General features: G+C 32.4%; 1 protein-coding gene across 1 annotated transcript in view; it reads left to right on the top strand.

Moving 5' to 3' along the window:
• Positions 1–22,385, top strand: part of NFKBIL1 (Nuclear factor of kappa light polypeptide protein enhancer in B-cells inhibitor-like 1) — an 80,026-nt gene that overhangs the window by 30,430 nt on the left and 27,211 nt on the right. Inside the window, exons 5-7 of the mRNA XM_012936568.3 lie at positions 2,416–2,920; positions 16,253–18,400; positions 20,238–20,750. Coding sequence (XP_012792022.3) covers positions 2,416–2,920; positions 16,253–18,400; positions 20,238–20,750 — 3,166 coding nt within the window. The remainder of the gene's footprint in view (positions 1–2,415; positions 2,921–16,252; positions 18,401–20,237; positions 20,751–22,385) is intronic.

Here is a 22,385-nt window from a genome sequence, read left to right as displayed (position 1 = left end):
TCATAGTGAATAGAATATCATCCTATCATTAAGTTAGTATTTAATTTACCAACATTTTTCGACTGTAGTTAACTAATGACGTAACGTGGAAATAATTCAGTGTTACCAGATTGTGTTCATTCCACCAATCCTCGAGATTTTCCGCCCAGACTTCCATCTTAAAGTTTGTTACTAGTGTATACAAGGGGTCATAGAGATGGTGCAACACAGTGGCTTGTCACGTTATCGGACATGGCTCAGAATAGAAGCCAGTGGTAATCGTGCTGTAACTTTCTTTTACTTTCTTCATAAAAAAAAATAACGTAACTTTTTTTAACTGAAAGGATTCTTTTTTATTGTACTTTTGTTAACCGAACAGCCTCTCTTTTTATTATTGTTATTTCACTCCTATACACTAATTTATGTTCGTTATTGTCTTACTTTTTCTTATACTAACTTTATGTTCTCTATCTCTTCACATTCTCATTGTTATTGTGTGGCGCATGTGTATTTGGTGCCCCTTTGTACCAATATTTTTGTGTTTAAATAAATGAATAAATAAGTTCAACCAAGTGATTGTTTGGGAATTTCTGTATTATTTAGTAATGGAGTGTTGACTTTTGATTACACGTTGAATACACTTAGCCTGTTCTACAATTGGTGTTTTACAATGACATGTATCGGTGTAGTAGATAAGTTTATTTCCTATTTAATTAAAATTAATACCTTAGTATGTTCAAGATAATAATAATAATAGTACTAAGTGATTTCTAGTAAAGTCATAAATCTCTTGACTTAGTGGATAATGTGACAGTGTATGAAGCAAACTGATTTACTCAGTATTAACATCAACACTGGGATACAAGTGCATCTATATATATCTAATGAGTTCCAAAAAAGGCGTAATGCGCATGTTGGATTCCATTTTTGCCGCTTTTCAAATTAACTAAATAACTTGTCACTAGATGTTAGTAAGGAGATAATCCGCTCAAGATTTACTCATGCCACTAGAGACTGATCAACTTTAACAATGAGAAAGCAAAGATAAGGTGGTTACTTTTTGTCTGTTTTTCGTTATAATTTTTTTTTTGGTGGCGAGGGAGGCAAATGGGAAATTTCGTAGAGGTTTAACAAAAAAATAACATGGTTCTAGTGTATATATTTCAATCGGAAATCATTTATTTGTGTGCTAGCCAACTAGCAACATATCCCGTTTTCTATTGTATTTCATCACTTAACAGTTATATTTTAAAGGTTTTAATAGGATCTGTAGTTAAATCTCCTTTCTCACTAAGTCCCACTTACTTTTAATTTCTTAGAAAAATTAAACAAGAATGATAATTTTTTAATCAATTACAATACATTCATTGCGTTCTCAACTACACATACAACCTTATAAGTTTATTTCATGAAAAATTTTGATAAAATATTATAACATTCACGGAGTGAATTTCTCATTATAGTACCAGTGAAATGCTTGGCTAACAAAATTGTAATATAGTTTCATTTACGTTTTGAACATGGTTTTACAGAAGTAGCTGAAGTAATAGTTAAAAGTTAATCATTGTTTTTAATTATAAAGGTCAGCTTTCAGACGTACCAGGTTCTACGTTGTGACCGATTGCCTGACTTTCAGTCCTTCGTTGTCTATGATCTAAATGAATTTGAATAGAGCAGATCTATGTTCTATCATGGTTGTCTTCTATCAGATTGCTCGTTATCGGTGTCAACACCATGTAGGTAATTCTAACATTTGATAACATAATTTAGAGTAAAGTGGATATCGTTATTCAATTAACGATAACACCTTAAAATACTAGCCCTAACCTTCTTTTAAAGAAAAACAATAATTATGGTAACTACATCTTTGGTAATCTTTATTGTCAAAAATGAATATTGTAATAGTGGCTGTCTGTTCAGCTTAGAAAAAGTGTTTTCCTTAAGTCTTTCTTGTTCTTTATTAATTTAATTCAGATGTATCTTAGTATATACAATTACATTGACATTAGGACTGAATGACTACCTATTAACGAATTCTATGTACCTCATCTAATCTACTTTCATGAATATTAATAGAGATTATTTGTTAATAAAGTTTGTATTTCATTCATCCTGTCCCCTGGATACATTTAAATAATACAAGAACAAGGTTTCCAGGATAAAAGGAATTAACTTTACTGTGCAAACCTTGTTATTCTTCTATTGTTTAAGGTTTGTATTAGTTTCTATCGTCTATTTAATGCATTTTTTTCTTAGTTCTTATCTGTTGTTAATTGATGGTCTCTGTTAGATTTCAAAAGAATTGAGAATGGTGGCATAAAAACTCACTATAGACAGTTTTCATTTCATTTTTATTATAAATACTCATTTATCAAATATAGTTTGATAAAAATGTTTATTTTATGTCATGTTCTTTTCAAACTTTGATCATTGCAGTTCTCAAAATATATTTAATCTGAAACCTGTATCGTCAGTTGAAGAAATGAGCACTGAGAATGATCATTTATCAACATCATCGTCATCATCATCATCATCAATATCAAAGCATTCGAATTGTCAAAATGATTCTAGAACTAATTCATACAATATTTCATCGGTTAACTCTTGTTCTTCTTCAAGTCCAATTTATCATCAAACATCACTTAAGCCTATTGATCATTCAAATATCGATATGTCCGGCAGTAGTTCTACTGTTATTTGTAGTTTAACAACAACTCCTGTCATCATCACTGATTCTGTGAATTCAGTTTCAATTAAATCTTCTGTTAATAATACTACCAATTCTATTATGAATATTACTTCTTCATCCACCGGCATATCTACGGATACATACACAAGTATGGTTAATCTACCTTTCAATGATTCTTTGGTTTGTCGAAGTCATTCTCATTTACCTACATGTACCATGAATTCTTCAGGCTTCATTGATTTAACCCAGAAAGTAAGTATCTATATATTAGTTTATTTTTCGAAAAAATATTAGGCTACATTTATCACTTTCTTTTGGAATATTTCACTATTAAGATTATCTTATGATTAATCCATTTATGCGTGGAGTTATGAGTACACAATCCCTAATGCCATCTTTTATTGAACAGATAACTGTTCAATACACCCTGGTTTTCAATGATTCTCCAATTGGTATTAGTTACTCTCTCTACATGTCTAAATATGTTAATTGACCAGATAGTAACCAAACCAAGACACAAAGCCAGTTTATAATGTCACTTACTTTGAGACTGAACTGCATTAGTTGGAATATCACTTATACTACAACTACATGTACTACTTTATTCATCTTGATAATTTGATCTCGTTGTGGTAATTTAGAATAATAACTGAATGAATCAGACTTAAATGATCTAATTATATAATTTAACTGTGTACTGTAAACAATAGTCGAGTTGACCAATATGTCTTTTGTCATTATATTCAACCACTCATGTTATTGCAGTATACTACTTTCAATTGATTATTCAGTGTTCTCTTATTTTTTGTATGAATTAATGTATGAAAGAAGTAGGTATTGCTGTCGTACTCTGTATCTAGATAACATTTAAAAATCATTCTTTAGACTAAAAATTATACATTGAAGATAAAAGTTAAATATATAAAGCATAGTTGATAATATTTTATTCTAATGGTTTATTTCCAATTATTTGTAAGATATTTCTTTTACTTCTCAGTGTGTACACACTCAAATCGAAAAAAGTTGGCTTACAGAATCATATCTCTATATAGAATTATATCTCTATATCTCTATATGTATCTTGTTCTTTCACCTAACTCGTTTATTATTCATTAATGTAATAGGAGAGAGTCATTATTAAATGACAAAAAGTTGTTGAAAACACAAGTCTATGTGTATCATATTTAACAGTTGAATTAAAATCCAACAGAATACCTAATTTAGAAATAGTGATAATATGCATTTATCTTTCCCCTCGACCCACCTCCCCTGATTGATTCAGTTATCTTACTTAACCAACTACAAACTTATCTTACTGTTCCTAGAATTATAAAACTGTTTTATCATAACCAATCATTTTGTCATTAATAATAGGTTGAATATCTAATGAGGTTTAATGGAAATCACCTTAATAATTCATTTCTGCAAATCACTTGTTATTATTATGTAGAATTTTTTGCTCTGTAAAATTATCAACGTTTTATTTATTTTATCTTAACCATATTTTTTCTCCTCCTATCGTTATTATATTCTCTTCTTTGTTTCTGTTAATAAAATATCTGATCACGATAGAACAACAGTAAATTTCTTCTATTTTTCACTATATTTTTATATGCTCTCTACATCTAAGAATAGTGGATAGAAAATAAGTAGGGATTTCTAACTCAAGTTCATTTCTATTTGCATTTGTTAACCACTAAGCCTAAATATTGTTGAGACATCAAGAAATATGTAATATTAATGTTTTTGATGGAGTTTCGTTCTCTGAGCTGGATGGTTTGGTTGTGAAGCTTTCGTCGTTCAGATTAAATTAACACAAGTTTAAATAGTGCAAATAATACATCAGAAAAGCAACTTTTCTACTCATTGGAATATAAGAAATAATATATTTATTATTAACTTTCTACCCGATGTTCAATTTATTTGAAATTATCAAGTCCAACCTTGGCAGTGATACCTATAAGGAGATTCTAGTTCTTACAAAATACACTTTCCTGTTTATATAGGAAAAATAACTTTAATAGAATCACCAATGATCTATTTGATCTGTTTAACTCAGTTGGGGGATTTATGTTGAAACAACTCGTGTTAATTTAGTAACATACAGTTATCACATAAACTGATTGCTTTTCTAAACTAGTTCCACTGTTGTTACGCTGTCCTCAGAGTGAATTCTATTGAACGTCACATAATTTATTTATTTAATTGAACACACAAATATTGGTACAAGAGGGCACCAACTATATATGCGCAACACAAAACAATGAGAACTGGAAGAGAAAAAAGGAAGGTAAGGAGCGTAAAGGAAGAAAAAGAAGAACAATAACTACCAGATTAGTGTAAGGTAGTGCAATAATAATAATAATAATAATAATAATAATAATAATAATAATAATGGGGGAAACGGAAAGGTACAATCAGAAGAAATCTTTCAGTTAAGGAAGATACGATCACTGTTTACGAAAAACGTATAAGGAGGTTACAACAGGATCGCCACTGGCTTCTATTCTGAGCCATTTCTGATAACGTCTCTAGCCACTGTGTCGCACTATCTCTCGGACCCCAACCAGGGAGTCGTGAAGGACCAACAGAAGCCAGCCCTTTGCAGCTTTCCTTCATACCACAACACCATGTCATACACTGACCACATTTCCCTTTTCTACAACCAGTCCCAGAATCGGCAAACAATGCACGACGTGGAATTTTCTGAGATGACATTCGTAGAACATATCCAAGTCACCGAAGTAGATGTTTCAAGATGGTGACACCAATTGAATTATCGTCTCTGTGCCCGATCATACGATGCAGAACCTCTGCATTACTAACATGGTGTTGCCACTGGATGTCAGTGTGGTGTGTGCTACTTGTATTGACATAAGTAGTATATGACGTTACTCGTCAACAGAAGGTCTGGCAGCAGAGAGACAAGAGGATCGACCAGTAAAGAATGGGAACAGAATGCAGTTTGTATGAAAATGCAAGAGCAATGAAGTCTGAGTCATTTTGAGACAACTGATGGACATTTTGCAAATTAAGCCTTTACTATAAGATAGATTTTACTAACAAGTCCTTTAATTTTGTGATAATCACATTCTATCGTTCCCCACTGGTGTTCTTGTTCACTACAATCCTTCGGAGACAACAATGATCAAACACAGAGATCCGTCTAACATCCTCAACTCCAAGAGGCCAGGTTTCACAAGCATGGAGAGAAACTGCCTTCACCGATACATTGTAAATCCGAACTTTTACAGCCAGACTAACATCACAAAGGCGCAAAAGATGTCCCAGATTGTCATAATTCGCTCTGGCTTTCGCTATATTTGCATTGATCTCATCACTCACACCCCCACCAGCACTTATGCAGCTACCTAGATACACGAACTTCTCGACTACTTCTATCTGCTCACCATCCAGGGTGAGTACAGGATTAGAATCCTGTCAGTCTTGTAGAAGTACTTTGCACTTCGAAAGTGCAAAGCACATACCATACCTACGGACACTGATTGCCAACTGATTAAGAGCGGATTGCATGGCTTGGGCATTATCTCACAGTAAGACAATATCATCCGCATACTCAAGGTCGAGAAGTCTTTCTCCAGGCAACAGATCCACACCACCATTACTTACATTCATCAGAGCTGTTTCCGGAATGTCATCGATGGCAACATTGAAGAGGAATGGTGAGATTGGACAACTCTGCCTAAGCCCAATGCTTGCGTGGAACAATGGAGAGAGGTGGTTGTATGCCCTCACTCTGCCTGAGGTGTTTGTATATAGGGCTTTCAGGATGTTAATAAACTTCTCAGGCACATCCTTCTTCAATAGACAATCCCAGAGAACAGTCCTATCCAACGAATCGAAGGCAGCCTTGATGTCAGGAAACACTACGATTTTTGGCTTGTGATAAGTACGACGGTGTTCTAACATTTTGCAGAGGGTGAAGATATGATTAATACATCCTCGAACCAAAACGAAAACCAGCCTGGACCGACGTGAACCCTTTTTAAAGATAGGGACAACTATCGACTCATTCCATGACGTTGGTACACTCTCTAGTTCACAGACGTTTGTGAACAACGTCGTCAGTTCCTTAATCAGAAAGTCACCACCATCTTTAGAAAGAGCCGGAGGTAAGTCATCTGGATTCGGTGATTTGTAGAATTGGAGTTCCTTGCGAACTTCCGCCTCATTTGGTGAATCAGTCGTCATCGACCATGGAGGGCGGGACAATCTGACCGATGTTGCCGGAGCAGTAGGCCAGCTGAACTGCCCTTCGAAGAATTCTGCCCATCGTCCAAAACGTCGATGGATGTTAGTGAGTGGTATCCCATCATCCTCGCAGATTGTTTCGCTCACACCAGACTTCTTGCTGCCAGTGGCTCGGATGAATTGGAAGAGCTTCTGGTAGTTACCAAATGCAGCTGCTGCTTCCAGCTCATTCGCAAGCTCCGACCACCAGGCTTCTCGATCCTCACACAAGCTTTGCTCAATTTCATTACATTGCAAACAACTTGCTGACATCAATCCTTTGGTGGCGGTCACTTTTTTGGCCACTGAAAAATAAGGTAAGATTGGCGCTATGTGATCAATCTGAGTCCAGGCTTGAGATGCAGAGTTAGTGCTAGCCAGAAACAGGTTGTGGTCTGTGCACACTTGCAGTAGACGGTTCCCGTTATCTGTACTGTGACCAACAAGTCCCCATCGGTCACCTAAACGACTCTCTTCTGTGCCTAGACGCCTGACCTGAGCATTCAAGTCTCCGGCTAGTAATACAATATCTGTCGAACGCACTTTCTTTAGAACGCACCACAAAATAATTATAATAATGGCAACAAATGATAATCGAAGATTTAGAAACACTTGAGGATCAAGTGGATAAGATTGAAATGATCTTTTTTGAAAAGGGAAACAATTTAAGCCAAAAGAACAGCTATGGGAGTCAAGTACAGTCACCGGTTATACTCAGCTCTGGTGCTTAGTGTGACACCAACTCCAGCAACACCAGACGAAGATGCCACAGGGTCCCAGGATAAGCGCACGTAGAACACGCTTTTTGAAGCGACAGATGGATAGAGAATTTGTAGTACTTCACCACAGTCTTGAATACGGGTCTCAGATAGATAGCAAACGTCGATATTAAGACATAGCCAGCCCTATCTGTTGTCCGACCTGCATAAGTGTGCGGACGCTGAGGGCAGCCAGTTTGAATGGTGCACGTGGTTTCAGAAAAACTGCTTCAGTACTCATGTTCAGTGGTAACATACAATTTTCAACCGGACAGTGACTCGAGAACGTTTAGATACAGTCGAATTTCCACCAAAAACGAGCCGCTGTATAATTCGAAAAATAAGGATACACAAAGTGGGAATAAAAGAGAGTGAATCAATGACGTAGTAAATAGTAATAATAATAATAATAATAATAATAATAATAATAATAATAGTAATAATAATAATAATAATAAGTTTGTATGTATCATTACCAAGGTTTGATTTGATAATTTCGAATAAATTGAGCATTGGGTAGATTGTTATACATAAATAAATAATAATAATAATAATAGTAATAATAATAATAAATGTGAATTGTCTGATTGTAAATCGAAGCGAGAATAGAAATTTCAGTAAATATCGTTATTTTCACTTTATTTGTGTGTGGGCTGTAATACTGCTCAGGTGCCCAGACCGAAGCCGGTGGTTTTCTTAGGGGCCACATCCCGAGCCTTTGACCTAAAGGTTTGACCCGGAAGGCCGTGGAGCATCGTGAGGAGATGCCGTCCCATGGAAGCCGGTGACCAACAATTGGTTCATACACCATTTGTTCCCGCAGGATACTGGAGCTTATGTGCACTATTGGTTTGGGATCCAGTTAAAGCGCCCGACATTCGCTTTTCGTCCTCTCATTTTCGTGAACACCCCCCCACGAGAAGGAAGTGAGTAGAACTTCCCTGGCAGAGGCTGTATACGCGTGGCCGTGTGAGAGCATTTCGAGAGGGAGGTCGGGCCCACCCTACTCTCGGCCATACCAGGGCATAAAATGCATCCGAGTCACTAAAATTGGTGTTTTAAGACTCCACTTATTGATCAAGGACATTCACAATGATGAAAAAGGGCTTACTTGGTGTCATAGTTATATTTTGTTGCAGTGCGTTAGTTGTTAAAGTTTTTGACTTCCAATCATTGTGTAGCAGGGTTTTGTTTATTATACCCTGACAACTGTGTTTCTGGTAGTGGATTACTGGCAGAGCCAAGGAAGGATGAAACATTTTGGCAGACGCTTTCATCTCTGATTGTGGTTATCAGTTTTAAAAATCATCCGCCGCTTTTTGCATGACTTTCATCATATTAGGTTCTTAAAAACATTTCACTTCTACAGAAAATTCCACCGGACGGTCTATCAAACGTATCATGGCCAGCTGGGATATTTCGTAATTCAACGATTATTTTGTATGCCTCACTTTCTGTGATGTTCTTTGACTTGGTGTACGTAAAATGAAGACATTCTATTATCCACGGCCGCAGATCGTTCACGTGACTCTTCAGGCGTCCTGGTGCTGTTTTAGATGAGCTGGAGCATCATATGAAAGTTCTTATTCCAATCTCCATAAGGCATACTGTTCACTAAGTATTAGTGTCATTACTTTGACTTACTAGGTGATATCACTCTATCAACATATGCTGTCGTACACTGGAATGGTGAAAGGAGCACTTGCTAATTACACCAAACAGATTAACAAATGGTGCGACTTTTAGGTTGTTTGTACACTTTTAAGTGCGAAATTTTTCTTTATAGAGTAGTTCGTACATATACACAGCTCAGTAATAAAAAGTGAAGTAACTGTGCGCTCCAATCGCTTCATTTATTCTGGTAACTATATATATATATATATATATATATAAATCTAATAAATTACACTTCATGTAACATAGTATGTAGCATAAAACAAACTGTACTGCACCGTATTATATTATATTTAATGTATTTATTTATCGGTGTTTATGTGTTACCACTATCGTATAAATAAATATGCATTTTTGTGTAATATGTATGACCTCATGAGGACATATATATATATATATATATATATATATATATATATATATATATATATATATATATATATATACTTCAGTTTATTGTTTTTCCTCTCTCGCTCTCATCCTGTGCACATATATCAAATGTTTTGCCTGATTGATCTATATTTTGCATAATATTCGACTAGATCAGTTTAGTTCTGTTCAGTTCACCTCAGTTCATGTTTAAGTATGTAGACATTGCATTTTTTCCTACGTATTCTATTCATCTTCTAAGGTTTTTGTACACAAACTCATCCATCCACATCTTTCTACATGCTCATACATATGCTTGCAAAAACTTTTGGATGCGTACATTCAATAGATTACTATCAATAATATTGCTTGTATAAGCTTATGGAATAAACAATAATTTTTGATCTTTAATTTATAACTTTATTCCGCAATAGAACTCTTATTTTAGAAACAAGAATGTCTTGTTCATATTATAGTGTTAAAATTATCTATTCATTTGCTATATTTATTTTATATTCTTTAATTTCGATACAGTATTGTCTATGAATAATAATTAGATGGAGTAGTGAGAATATATGTATTCAGTCTTGCATTATCTATAAAAGTATATCTGTTTATTGATAATAAGACATAGTTGATGTATCATTTGGTCATTTCAGTAACATATTTGTTGATTGAACTGAACAATCCAAGTGAAAATACTAGGAATAATAACAAATATTAGATTAATTTTTCACATACGACTACCATTTAAGAAATACAATGTATTTCATTTAACACAGAAAGCTTTATTTTCATATTTGGATTCAGTACCGTGCATCCTCTTGATATCTTCTTTCTGGTAATGGAAATTTATTTTTATGGCGTTTTCTATTACCATAAAATTAGTTGATCAGTATTTATGGTAGCCAATCGTTTTACGTGAAACTCAACTGTATTCAATATAATAGTCATTTTTCGATAGTTCCATTTTTGTATTTTCTCAAGATGTCTACATTTCTCATTGTTATTTTTTCTGAATAAACATAAAATTACCAAGTGTATATAGTTTCATTTTAACTAAATTCATTAATAGAACTCATATAAGAAATCATGATGCTATCATTCACGTACTATCTTCATATAACTATGTAGTAGGATAATATCTACTTACCATTTGAATGATAAGTTAGTAGCTACAGCATTCAGCTTTTGACTATTGATTCGAACAGTGACTTACTTATTTCGATCTGAACAGAGGTGACTAGTATTGTAGTGAACGAAAACTCAGGTACGGTAAACCAATTTATTGTTTTATGCAAAACCACACAGTGGATTTGTAAAATATGAAAATTGTACATTAAATACATCATCTGTACATCTTCCTTGAGTTGTCCTTTATATACTCCGTCATTCTTCTAATCCTGTTGTTATTCCGATTGCTCCCCGATTTCCATTTTATTCTCTTTATTTCAATCTTCTGCTGGTAAGCAAGCAATTCTATTCCAATTCCTTCTACGCACTACTTATGTCTGTCTGCATAAGTAGCGCAAACTACAGTATCACTAATCCTTATGAAAAATGTTTGACTTCAAACCTCCTAGTACGTAAACGTATACTTGGTTAGTAAGTTGCATTACTATTGAATTGTCTATTGTGTCCTTGACCCGGAAAATTACATTTGTACTGTTTGAGATGTAGCACTATCATTCAGTTCTAAAAACTATTACCATTGTTTTAGAAATGAATCAAAAGGTGTTATGATATGTACATGTATCACTTGTTTATGTAAAATAGTTTTTAATCTAAATTGTCGATAATTTGGATATCTGTTGGAGTGAATAGAAAGAATCGATTTTAACATTGTGTCGGATAGAAATGACTTGTCGCTTAAGTTGCTAAGATAATTGCTGATCTATGTGGGCTTTTTCATACTGGTCGTATAGAGTTCAACTGGATGTTTTTTTTCGGTTTTCACATAATTCTTATTTTTCTAAGTGTGTCATAACAGCTTTTTCTTTGAGTTCATAAAGTTACATATTGTGTTTGTGTGTATTGGTATTTACGCAATCAATATTTATAATCTGATAGATTTATGTGATTTTATACACACTTGTTCTTGAATTCCCACTATCTCAAGACCTGTAATTGCTTAACTTGTTTCCTATGGGCTTGCAAAGTTTTTAATCCATTTTTCATTACTATAGTGTTAATCATGTCACATGTGTATGTTTTAACAATTTTCCAATGTCATCAGGCTTCGCTGCTGCTGATTTTGAAATCGCAGCTTTTCAAAGTCAAACGAACATAATTTTTTTTAGACCTCTTGATTTTGTTTTGTGTTACCTGTTCTCCTTTGGAGTTGCCGGCTGTAAAATTGACACAAAATCACATTGTGAAGATAACCCACCCTTTTCAGTCTTCAATAAAAGTGCGATATCTAGCATTTTTCGTTCAGCTAATGTGCCAATGCCTCATATAACAGTGTACTTTTTGTTATGAACTTCGTTTTAATCAGCTTAAGCTGTCCACATATGTCTTCTATAAACACGCCACTGTAGCTCATTCCAACTTACCGGATGAAAAAAAAAAAAAAACAAATGAAATTTCCAGTGACAATTATGATCTCATATGCTACGTATACTCACTGAATGAACAAAAAAAAGCTAAATATTGCACAAATTCACAGACACATCCTATCCTCATACCGATTTTAAAAAAAGTTAAAAAGGAATATATTATTTAATAAAAGTGCTCCTTTCGTGATGAGCTATAGTATTATGTTATTGGTTAAAAAAATCCTGTTGTTACTTGTGGTGGTGATAAATGTAATTTTTAAAAAACTTTGATTACACCGTTAGATGATAGTGGTTAACACTGGAGTATGAGACTCCCATTTTATCTTATTAGGAACTTTTCATTTGAATGTGCTTGTATCCCATTGTTGATGTATACGTTGATACTTGACCCCTAGTTACTATCACTCTAAGCTTCAAAATACACTATCTACTAAGCCACTGAATCCCAAATACGATCGAACGTGGATTCTGGATCTCATTGCCAATCACTATTATAAACCTATAGTTACGATTACTATATCGAAGAGTTCGATAGTAACCCATACTCCAATAAAGACCAACTCGAATTCAGTCTTCAATGCCAACAACTGGAAAACCCAAACCTTTACTGCTACTGCTACTACTACTTACTTACTTTACTTTACTTACGCCTGTTACTACTACTACTACTACTACTACTACTACTACTACTACTACTACTACTACTACTACTACTACTACTACTACTACTACTACTACTACTACTACTACTACTACTACTACTACTACTACTACTACTACTACTACTACTACTACTACTACTACTACTACTACTACTACTACTACTACTACTACTACTACTACTACTACTACTACTACTACTACTACTACTACTACTACTACTACTACTACTACTACTACTACTACTACTACTACTACTACTACTACTACTACTACTACTACTACTACTACTACTACTACTACTACTACTACTACTACTACTACTACTACTACTACTACTACTACTACTACTACTACTACTACTACTACTACTACTACTACTACTACTACTACTACTACTACTACTACTACTACTACTACTACTACTACTACTACTACTACTACTACTACTACTACTACTACTACTACTACTACTACTACTACTACTACTACTACTACTACTACTACTACTACTACTACTACTACTACTACTACTACTACTACTACTACTACTACTACTACTACTACTACTACTACTACTACTACTACTACTACTACTACTACTACTACTACTACTACTACTACTACTACTACTACTACTACTACTACTACTACTACTACTACTACTACTACTACTACTACTACTACTACTACTACTACTACTACTACTACTACTACTACTACTACTACTACTACTACTACTACTACTACTACTACTACTACTACTACTACTACTACTACTACTACTACTACTACTACTACTACTACTACTACTACTACTACTACTACTACTACTACTACTACTACTACTACTACTACTACTACTACTACTACTACTACTACTACTACTACTACTACTACTACTACTACTACTACTACTACTACTACTACTACTACTACTACTACTACTACTACTACTACTACTACTACTACTACTACTACTACTACTACTACTACTACTACTACTACTACTACTACTACTACTACTACTACTACTACTACTACTACTACTACTACTACTACTACTACTACTACTACTACTACTACTACTACTACTACTACTACTACTACTACTACTACTACTACTACTACTACTACTACTACTACTACTACTACTACTACTACTACTACTACTACTACTACTACTACTACTACTACTACTACTACTACTACTACTACTACTACTACTACTACTACTACTACTACTACTACTACTACTACTACTACTACTACTACTACTACTACTACTACTACTACTACTACTACTACTACTACTACTACTACTACTACTACTACTACTACTACTACTACTACTACTACTACTACTACTACTACTACTACTACTACTACTACTACTACTACTACTACTACTACTACTACTACTACTACTACTACTACTACTACTACTACTACTACTACTACTACTACTACTACTACTACTACTACTACTACTACTACTACTACTACTACTACTACTACTACTACTACTACTACTACTACTACTACTACTACTACTACTACTACTACTACTACTACTACTACTACTACTACTACTACTACTACTACTACTACTACTACTACTACTACTACTACTACTACTACTACTACTACTACTACTACTACTACTACTACTACTACTACTACTACTACTACTACTACTACTACTACTACTACTACTACTACTACTACTACTACTACTACTACTACTACTACTACTACTACTACTACTACTACTACTACTACTACTACTACTACTACTACTACTACTACTACTACTACTACTACTACTACTACTACTACTACTACTACTACTACTACTACTACTACTACTACTACTACTACTACTACTACTACTACTACTACTACTACTACTACTACTACTACTACTACTACTACTACTACTACTACTACTACTACTACTACTACTACTACTACTACTACTACTACTACTACTACTACTACTACTACTACTACTACTACTACTACTACTACTACTACTACTACTACTACTACTACTACTACTACTACTACTACTACTACTACTACTACTACTACTACTACTACTACTACTACTACTACTACTACTACTACTACTACTACTACTACTACTACTACTACTACTACTACTACTACTACTACTACTACTACTACTACTACTACTACTACTACTACTACTACTACTACTACTACTACTACTACTACTACTACTACTACTACTACTACTACTACTACTACTACTACTACTACTACTACTACTACTACTACTACTACTACTACTACTACTACTACTACTACTACTATAATAATAATAATAATAATAATAATAATAATAATAATAATAATAATAATAATAATAATAATAATAATAATAATAATAATAATAATAATAATAATAATAATAATAATAATAATAATAATAATAATAATAATAATAATAATAATAATAATAATAATAATAATAATAATAATAATAATAATAATAGGAGAAAATACTGTCGAATAAGTTAGGTTGTTATTTATAGATAGAAACATTTTGTCGTTTGTCTTATATAGGTCAATGAATAAATTTTGTTGATAGAACAACAATATCATGTAGATATACAAATGATTATTAAGGTATAATCCCGATATGTTTATATACTATCACCCTTATAATTGAACCTATAACTACACTAGAGATTTAAGTGTCCATTCTACGATTAGAATAATAGTGCTTTAGTAAAAATAATAATCCTTGACACCGTGTTGAATGTTTGGCAGTCAGGAGGAGGTTACCAGGTTTGTCCTAAAAATTTACTACCACTAAATAGTTATAATACTAATCAAGCGAATGCAAACAAATGAACCTTTAGTCGTATATACATAAAAAATAATAATAATAATTTTGAGTTCATTTTCTTTCTCTCTGTTGTATGATTCTTTTTATTCCTCTTTCTTATTGGTTTTGTGATTTAATTAATAATTGTGCTCAGCAGCGTTGATGACCATTGGTGTTTATTGTCGTATATATTTATGCGTAATCAAACATACGTGCATGTGTGTGATATATTGTTGATTGCTATAATAATAATTATTAAAGCTATTAGGTTTTTTTAAACCTATGGTTGAGTCTGTTTTCATCATATATATATATTGGATATTTGATAGCAGCGATGTCTATTTGTTTAATCCATTGGATATCGTTTCTATCCTTTGTATTCTAATTCACCATTTTTTGTGTTTCTGATGGATTACTTGGTGTGATTACTAACTGGACTTATATCTTTTATTACCAGCTTCCCGGTACTACTACTACTATTACTACTGCTACCACCACCACGAATACTACAACAACAGAAACATTGAAGTCAATGAGTTTATCATCTTCATCAGCATCATTGTTATCATGTTCTACTGGGATGCGTTCTTCTAATCCAGATTTTGTTGATTTGTCAAATTCAGATCCGAAACGTTTACGTTTATGCTTTACAGACATAAATAGTACTATTTTTGCGACTGCTGCTAATTCCACCACTACTACTACTACTACTATTACTCCCACTACTGCACATGTTGACATCAGTGTATGTAATGAAACAAGGGAGCTGAATAATTATCAACAATTTCCGTCTTATCTGTTAAATGATTCTTATGATCAATGTTCACACTATCAAGTTAATAATAACAGTAATAATAGTCGAATCCAATCACATGTTAAAATCTCTTCTCCATTAATATCGATTCCATCATTAACAAAAGGTGTATCTTCAACATCATCTACAAGTGTTTGGTATCCATCATGCCTTGGAATTGTAAATTCTTCTGAACCATCTTTTGTCCCAACATCATCGGAACTACATGACTCGTCCGTAATGAATGAATGTTCTAGTTATCTTCAAATTATGGACGCAAATTATCATCCGTTATTAAAAGATACTCCCCGATCGACGTCAGTTTATTTAAATCCTAATCTTCCTACTTCGTCCTCATCAGTTATGCATCCTTCAAATCTTGTACTACAAAATGTCCATGATAGTCCTAGTCATGGTGATAGTTCTTGCAATAGCAACACATCTATTGTTTCTACTCCTGTTCCTGCAACTGTAAATACTACTCCTGTCATTAACAACAACAGTGATAGTGCTTCACAATTGTCGTTACATACCGATAATCCTAGTCAATCTATTCCACCGTTTTGTCATAATTCTCAACAAAATTCTAAATTACATTTAGTTTATAATCAACCACATTCTAGTTTTGGTAGTCCAGTTGTTTGTAGTTTATCTGAATCATCTAGCTTGAATTTATGTGGAAATATGCTCAATACTACTACTAAATCTACAAGTAACCCTAGTAATTCATGTTTACCTTTTAACTTCGATAAAAACAATTCATCTTTTCTCAATGATAATGGTATTAATAATCATTTGTATTCACTAACCTCTTCTATCCATGATAGCCAGTATCATCAAAACATACGACAACAAATAAAAGCTCCACTTATTGTGCCTCCTTCACTTCTTCCTTCTCTCCCTTCTCTTTCTAACCATCCTTATCCCCAATTGACCAATGAACATTTGATGAATACTACCACATCACATACACAAATGATGATGAATTCCACCTCAATCAATCAATCAAATCCCACGGATTTTATCGAGACTGAATCAATAAAAACAGAGCGTGGTGAATCAGAAGGTGGAGGATCAAGTGAATCTGAAGTATCTGGTGATTATGGCGGTGTCAGAACTAGTGATAATTTAAGAAGTGCTAACAATCACAACAGTAATAATAATACCTATTCTACTGCTAGCAATACGAACAATGGAAGCTTTGAATTGATCAATAATGAATTATTAACAAATAAAAAATATGATTGTAACATTGATGAGATTCCAGATGATGATTATCTGACAGGTGATGATACTGATGGGGACGATTGTACAGATAGTACTGTTGATGATGAAGAAGATACTGATTACGATGAGGTGGACGAGTATGATGATGATGATACGGAAAATGATATTGATGATCCTGATAGGGATTTTGATGATGAAGATAGAGAGGATGATGAACTCAGTGGTGGTGGTTGTGGTGTTACTAGTATAGGAGGAGCAGGTGGAAGAGATATCCTTGAGATATCTGAAGGTACTGGTCATTCTAGTTTTACTTGTTCCACGTCATCTTACCATAAATCAGAATATGAAAGTGAATCAAATCATACTGGTGCTACTACTTCTCATCTTAATACTACTATTTCTTCTACTACCACTAATACTACTAATAATAATGCAAATAAAGTTACTAACTATGGTAACGATAATGAGATTTTATTTAAAAATAATCCTACTACCCATGCAAATGGCTTTAGATTTGGACAGATATTTACAACATCGGTAGAACATGATTACAAAGTTGTGGAAGTTGTTCAAAAATTTATCCCTGTAAGTTTCAGTTTCGATCATTATTATTATTATTATTATTATTATTATTATTATTATTATTATTATTATTATTATTATTATTATTATTATTATTATTATTATTATTATTATTATTATTATTATTATTATTATTATTATTATTATTATTATTATTATTATTATTATTATTATTATTATTATTATTATTATTATTATTATTATTATTATTATTATTATTATTATTATTATTATTATTATTATTATTATTATTATTATTATTATTATTATTATTATTATTATTATTATTATTATTATTATTATTATTATTATTATTATTATTATTATTATTATTATTATTATTATTATTATTATTATTATTATTATTATTATTATTATTATTATTATTATTATTATTATTATTATTATTATTATTATTATTATTATTATTATTATTATTATTATTATTATTATTATTATTATTATTATTATTATTATTATTATTATTATTATTATTATTATTATTATTATTATTATTATTATTATTATTATTATTATTATTATTATTATTATTATTATTATTATTATTATTATTATTATTATTATTATTATTATTATTATTATTATTATTATTATTATTATTATTATTATTATTATTATTATTATTATTATTATTATTATTATTATTATTATTATTATTATTATTATTATTATTATTATTATTATTATTATTATTATTATTATTATTATTATTATTATTATTATTATTAAACATCATTTCGTGATTTCGATGCTTTCAAGTAGCATTAATGTTAGATGATTGAAGGGAACTACTCGTAAACTAGTCGCCAAGACTTGTCTGCACTTTCGAGGGGATTGATACTTCCACTGAGATTCGAACTCATATCACAACAGTATTTGTATCACTATTCCATTCATCTATTGGGAAAATAGTCCAGTGAACTGGTCATATCTCTTCATATTTATATGTCCAACCCCATTGAATTCAGTCTGCTTAAATATAATTGTCTTAATTTTTATCGCATTGCTTTAGTCTCCAGGTCTTAGCAAATGATTTGTATTTATTAAAAGTACGAATAATCAGTTACTCGTGATTTTTTTACTGGACAAATTCTTTTTAGAACTGTGTGGTTTTTGTGTATAATTAAGGTCTATTAAGTGTTCAGTGATTTTTTACAAGTATTCCTAGAATTTACTGAAATTGTTGACTAGATAATGCCAGTCTCATGCACATAGTTTCTTACAAGATAGAACATTCGATCAAGGAATATAGCTTAGTACACGAACTTTTTACGATCACATGTTGTAATCTGTGTTGATTAGACACACGAAATCCTTTTGTAAAAAGATGGTACAATCGTCCATCACAACTTCTGAGCTAAAGTGTATTTGTCACCTGTCAATTGCTAATGATTTCTCCAGAACTTCTTTGAACCTAATTTGACACTGAGAAGACTAGATGATTTGATTTTCTTGCCGTTTTCACTCAACTAAGAAGTTTCGGTAGTGTTAACTCCTGGTCAAAATAATCTCCGATTATTCTAAGTGACCCCATTTGTTCGTATAGAAACGTCACATGTACTGTGAATTACACGTTCAAAGACTTATTACATAAGGTACTAAAAGTCAACATACTAAAATTCACAAATAAATCCAAATGACGAGTTCGAAACAACAAAAATACACCTGTTTTTCATTCCCAACTACTACTTAAAATGGATTTGTTCAATTTTCTCTTCCGAATTGCAAAGATTTCCATAACGTAATAAACTATTTAAAAATGTATTACAATTCTTGTATCTATCAAATGTTTAGATGTATTTTCTTTTCCTTTATGTAGAAATTAAAACGCAGTCTCTTTGAATTATGCTCATTTTTAAAATCCGAAAATCTCGAACTGACGAATAGCAGTACTACCACAATACCATCATCCTCTTCCTCTACGTCATTATCACGAAACGAAATAATCAATGAACGCATCAATACGGAGCCTGTGTTAATGTTTAGAGAATCGTCTGTAGGAAATTTTTCAAATCCCATCTTGCCATTGTCACCATCATCACTTGTACATGAATCACAGCCGCATAATAATGATATTGGTTCTCAGGTAAAATCAGTTAGTCATTTTGACTCGGCTGAATCCAGTATGCCAATCTTTAAAAATAATAAAGCAAATTGTTTTCCAACACTTGGTACTTCTTCTCCTTCAACTGCTCAAATAAATGAAAATAGTACTACAATTATTAATCTCTATTTAGACGATTTATTGTCTTCCTTATGTTCATTATTAGAAACGTGTTTATTTTATTTGGTGGATTGGATGGCTCAAATTGAATCGTTTAAAGTATTACCGGTGAGTTGTGTTCATGTTATTGTCCTTGTTTCTTGTTGGTTTTTTCCATCCTATTACTATTACTTGTTTTTTGTTTTCCATATTGTTACCAACTAATATTTTTTATACCTAACATCACGAAATGGTCTTAGTTAAGTAATCATTGAGAACCAAGAAGCATCAGATAGCTGTTTCGTCCTAGCTTGAGACTTTTTAGCAGTACGCATACACAACCCCGTCACCAGGATCCGAACCCAGGATCTTTGGTCGCCAGACCACTGAGCTCCGAATTCGATGGTTTGCATTCCTGACTTCAATCAATTTGTAATACTACGTGCAACCATCTTCCAATATACCTGGTGGATAACTGTCTATTATATAAATCAAATTTTTTTATTAGAAAAAGGTTGAGTGTGTATCACTAGTTAAGGAAATAACTTGTTTTAAAACTAAAATAAGGATAATAAAACGTAAATAATATTATCATAGTTATTTATAACCAATCTAGGACTTGGCATATATGTTCGCACTACATATTGATCAATCTGCCACACCCTGTCCGCATGATGAAATGAAATTAACAAGATGAATAACGAATTGGTTGCAATACTAATAGTGTTTTTGTTCGTTAGAAAAAGCCTAAATATGTAGTTTGAAGTTAGTGATTTAACGACGAGGATTGATAGGACTAAATAATATCGCAACTCAAGGTTTTGACACCAATGAAGAATGAACACATCTGCGCCACTGTAACTTATGTTTAGCTATGCCATCTGAGGTCTATAACAATCGTTCACGATTGTCATATGAATCTCAACCAGGAAGTCTACTTTTATCACGATTAATCAGTCTAACGGCTTCTGCTTTCTTGGACACGCGCTAAGTTTTGGAATAACTACTCCCAGTTTTCAACATGCTCCAGCCCACATTACACATCAAAGTAGACAGTTGTTGCGGTCACACGTAATGCATATCCCAGCCATTATGGTCAGTGAAATACATAGCCTTATTAATTATCTGTCATCATTATATTGTACCTTTACATTTAATCACCAGCATTGCTCACTAACGTGATACATTCAATAAAATTTTTATCATAGAAAAAGCAATACTTATTCGCATTTGTATTCTTGCATGGAATTTCCTCAATCTTCATTTAACAAATGTACGTATGTATTAATTTTCACTATGGCTTTTTTCTACCTTACATTTGTGTGTTGAGAGAAATATCTATTGATAAAATATTATTACTATCATTAGCTTATTGAACTGTTTCATTCATGTACCTTCTTTCTTTTAGATAATTCTGTTTTTTATCATTATCTCGTACAATTGCAAATTCATTTCCTCACCATCACCTCCCACCACTTATACCACTGTAACAATAATTATTGTTCCTATTGTTGTTTTAGTTGTCATTTTGTCGTGACTACTTCAGTGCTTCTTATTTTGCATAATAAAAAGTAGCTCTCCTCCACAATTTGTTTATTTATCTCTTCCTCTCTTTAAAAAAGAACAAAATAACGCAACAATAACATAAACGACTTGCTTTTCAAACACTGTGGGTAATGTATTGTTATGTATGTTATGATAATAACTATTATTTTTGTTATTATCTGACAACAGTAATGGACAACCCAATCAATAACGTATTGT

The sequence above is a fragment of the Schistosoma haematobium genome, chromosome 2, assembly GCF_000699445.3.
Source record: "Schistosoma haematobium chromosome 2, whole genome shotgun sequence".
NCBI classification, from domain to species: Eukaryota; Metazoa; Platyhelminthes; class Trematoda; order Strigeidida; family Schistosomatidae; genus Schistosoma; species Schistosoma haematobium.
Note: the sequence above shows the minus strand (reverse complement) of the source record. Positions and strands in the feature narration are given on the sequence as shown.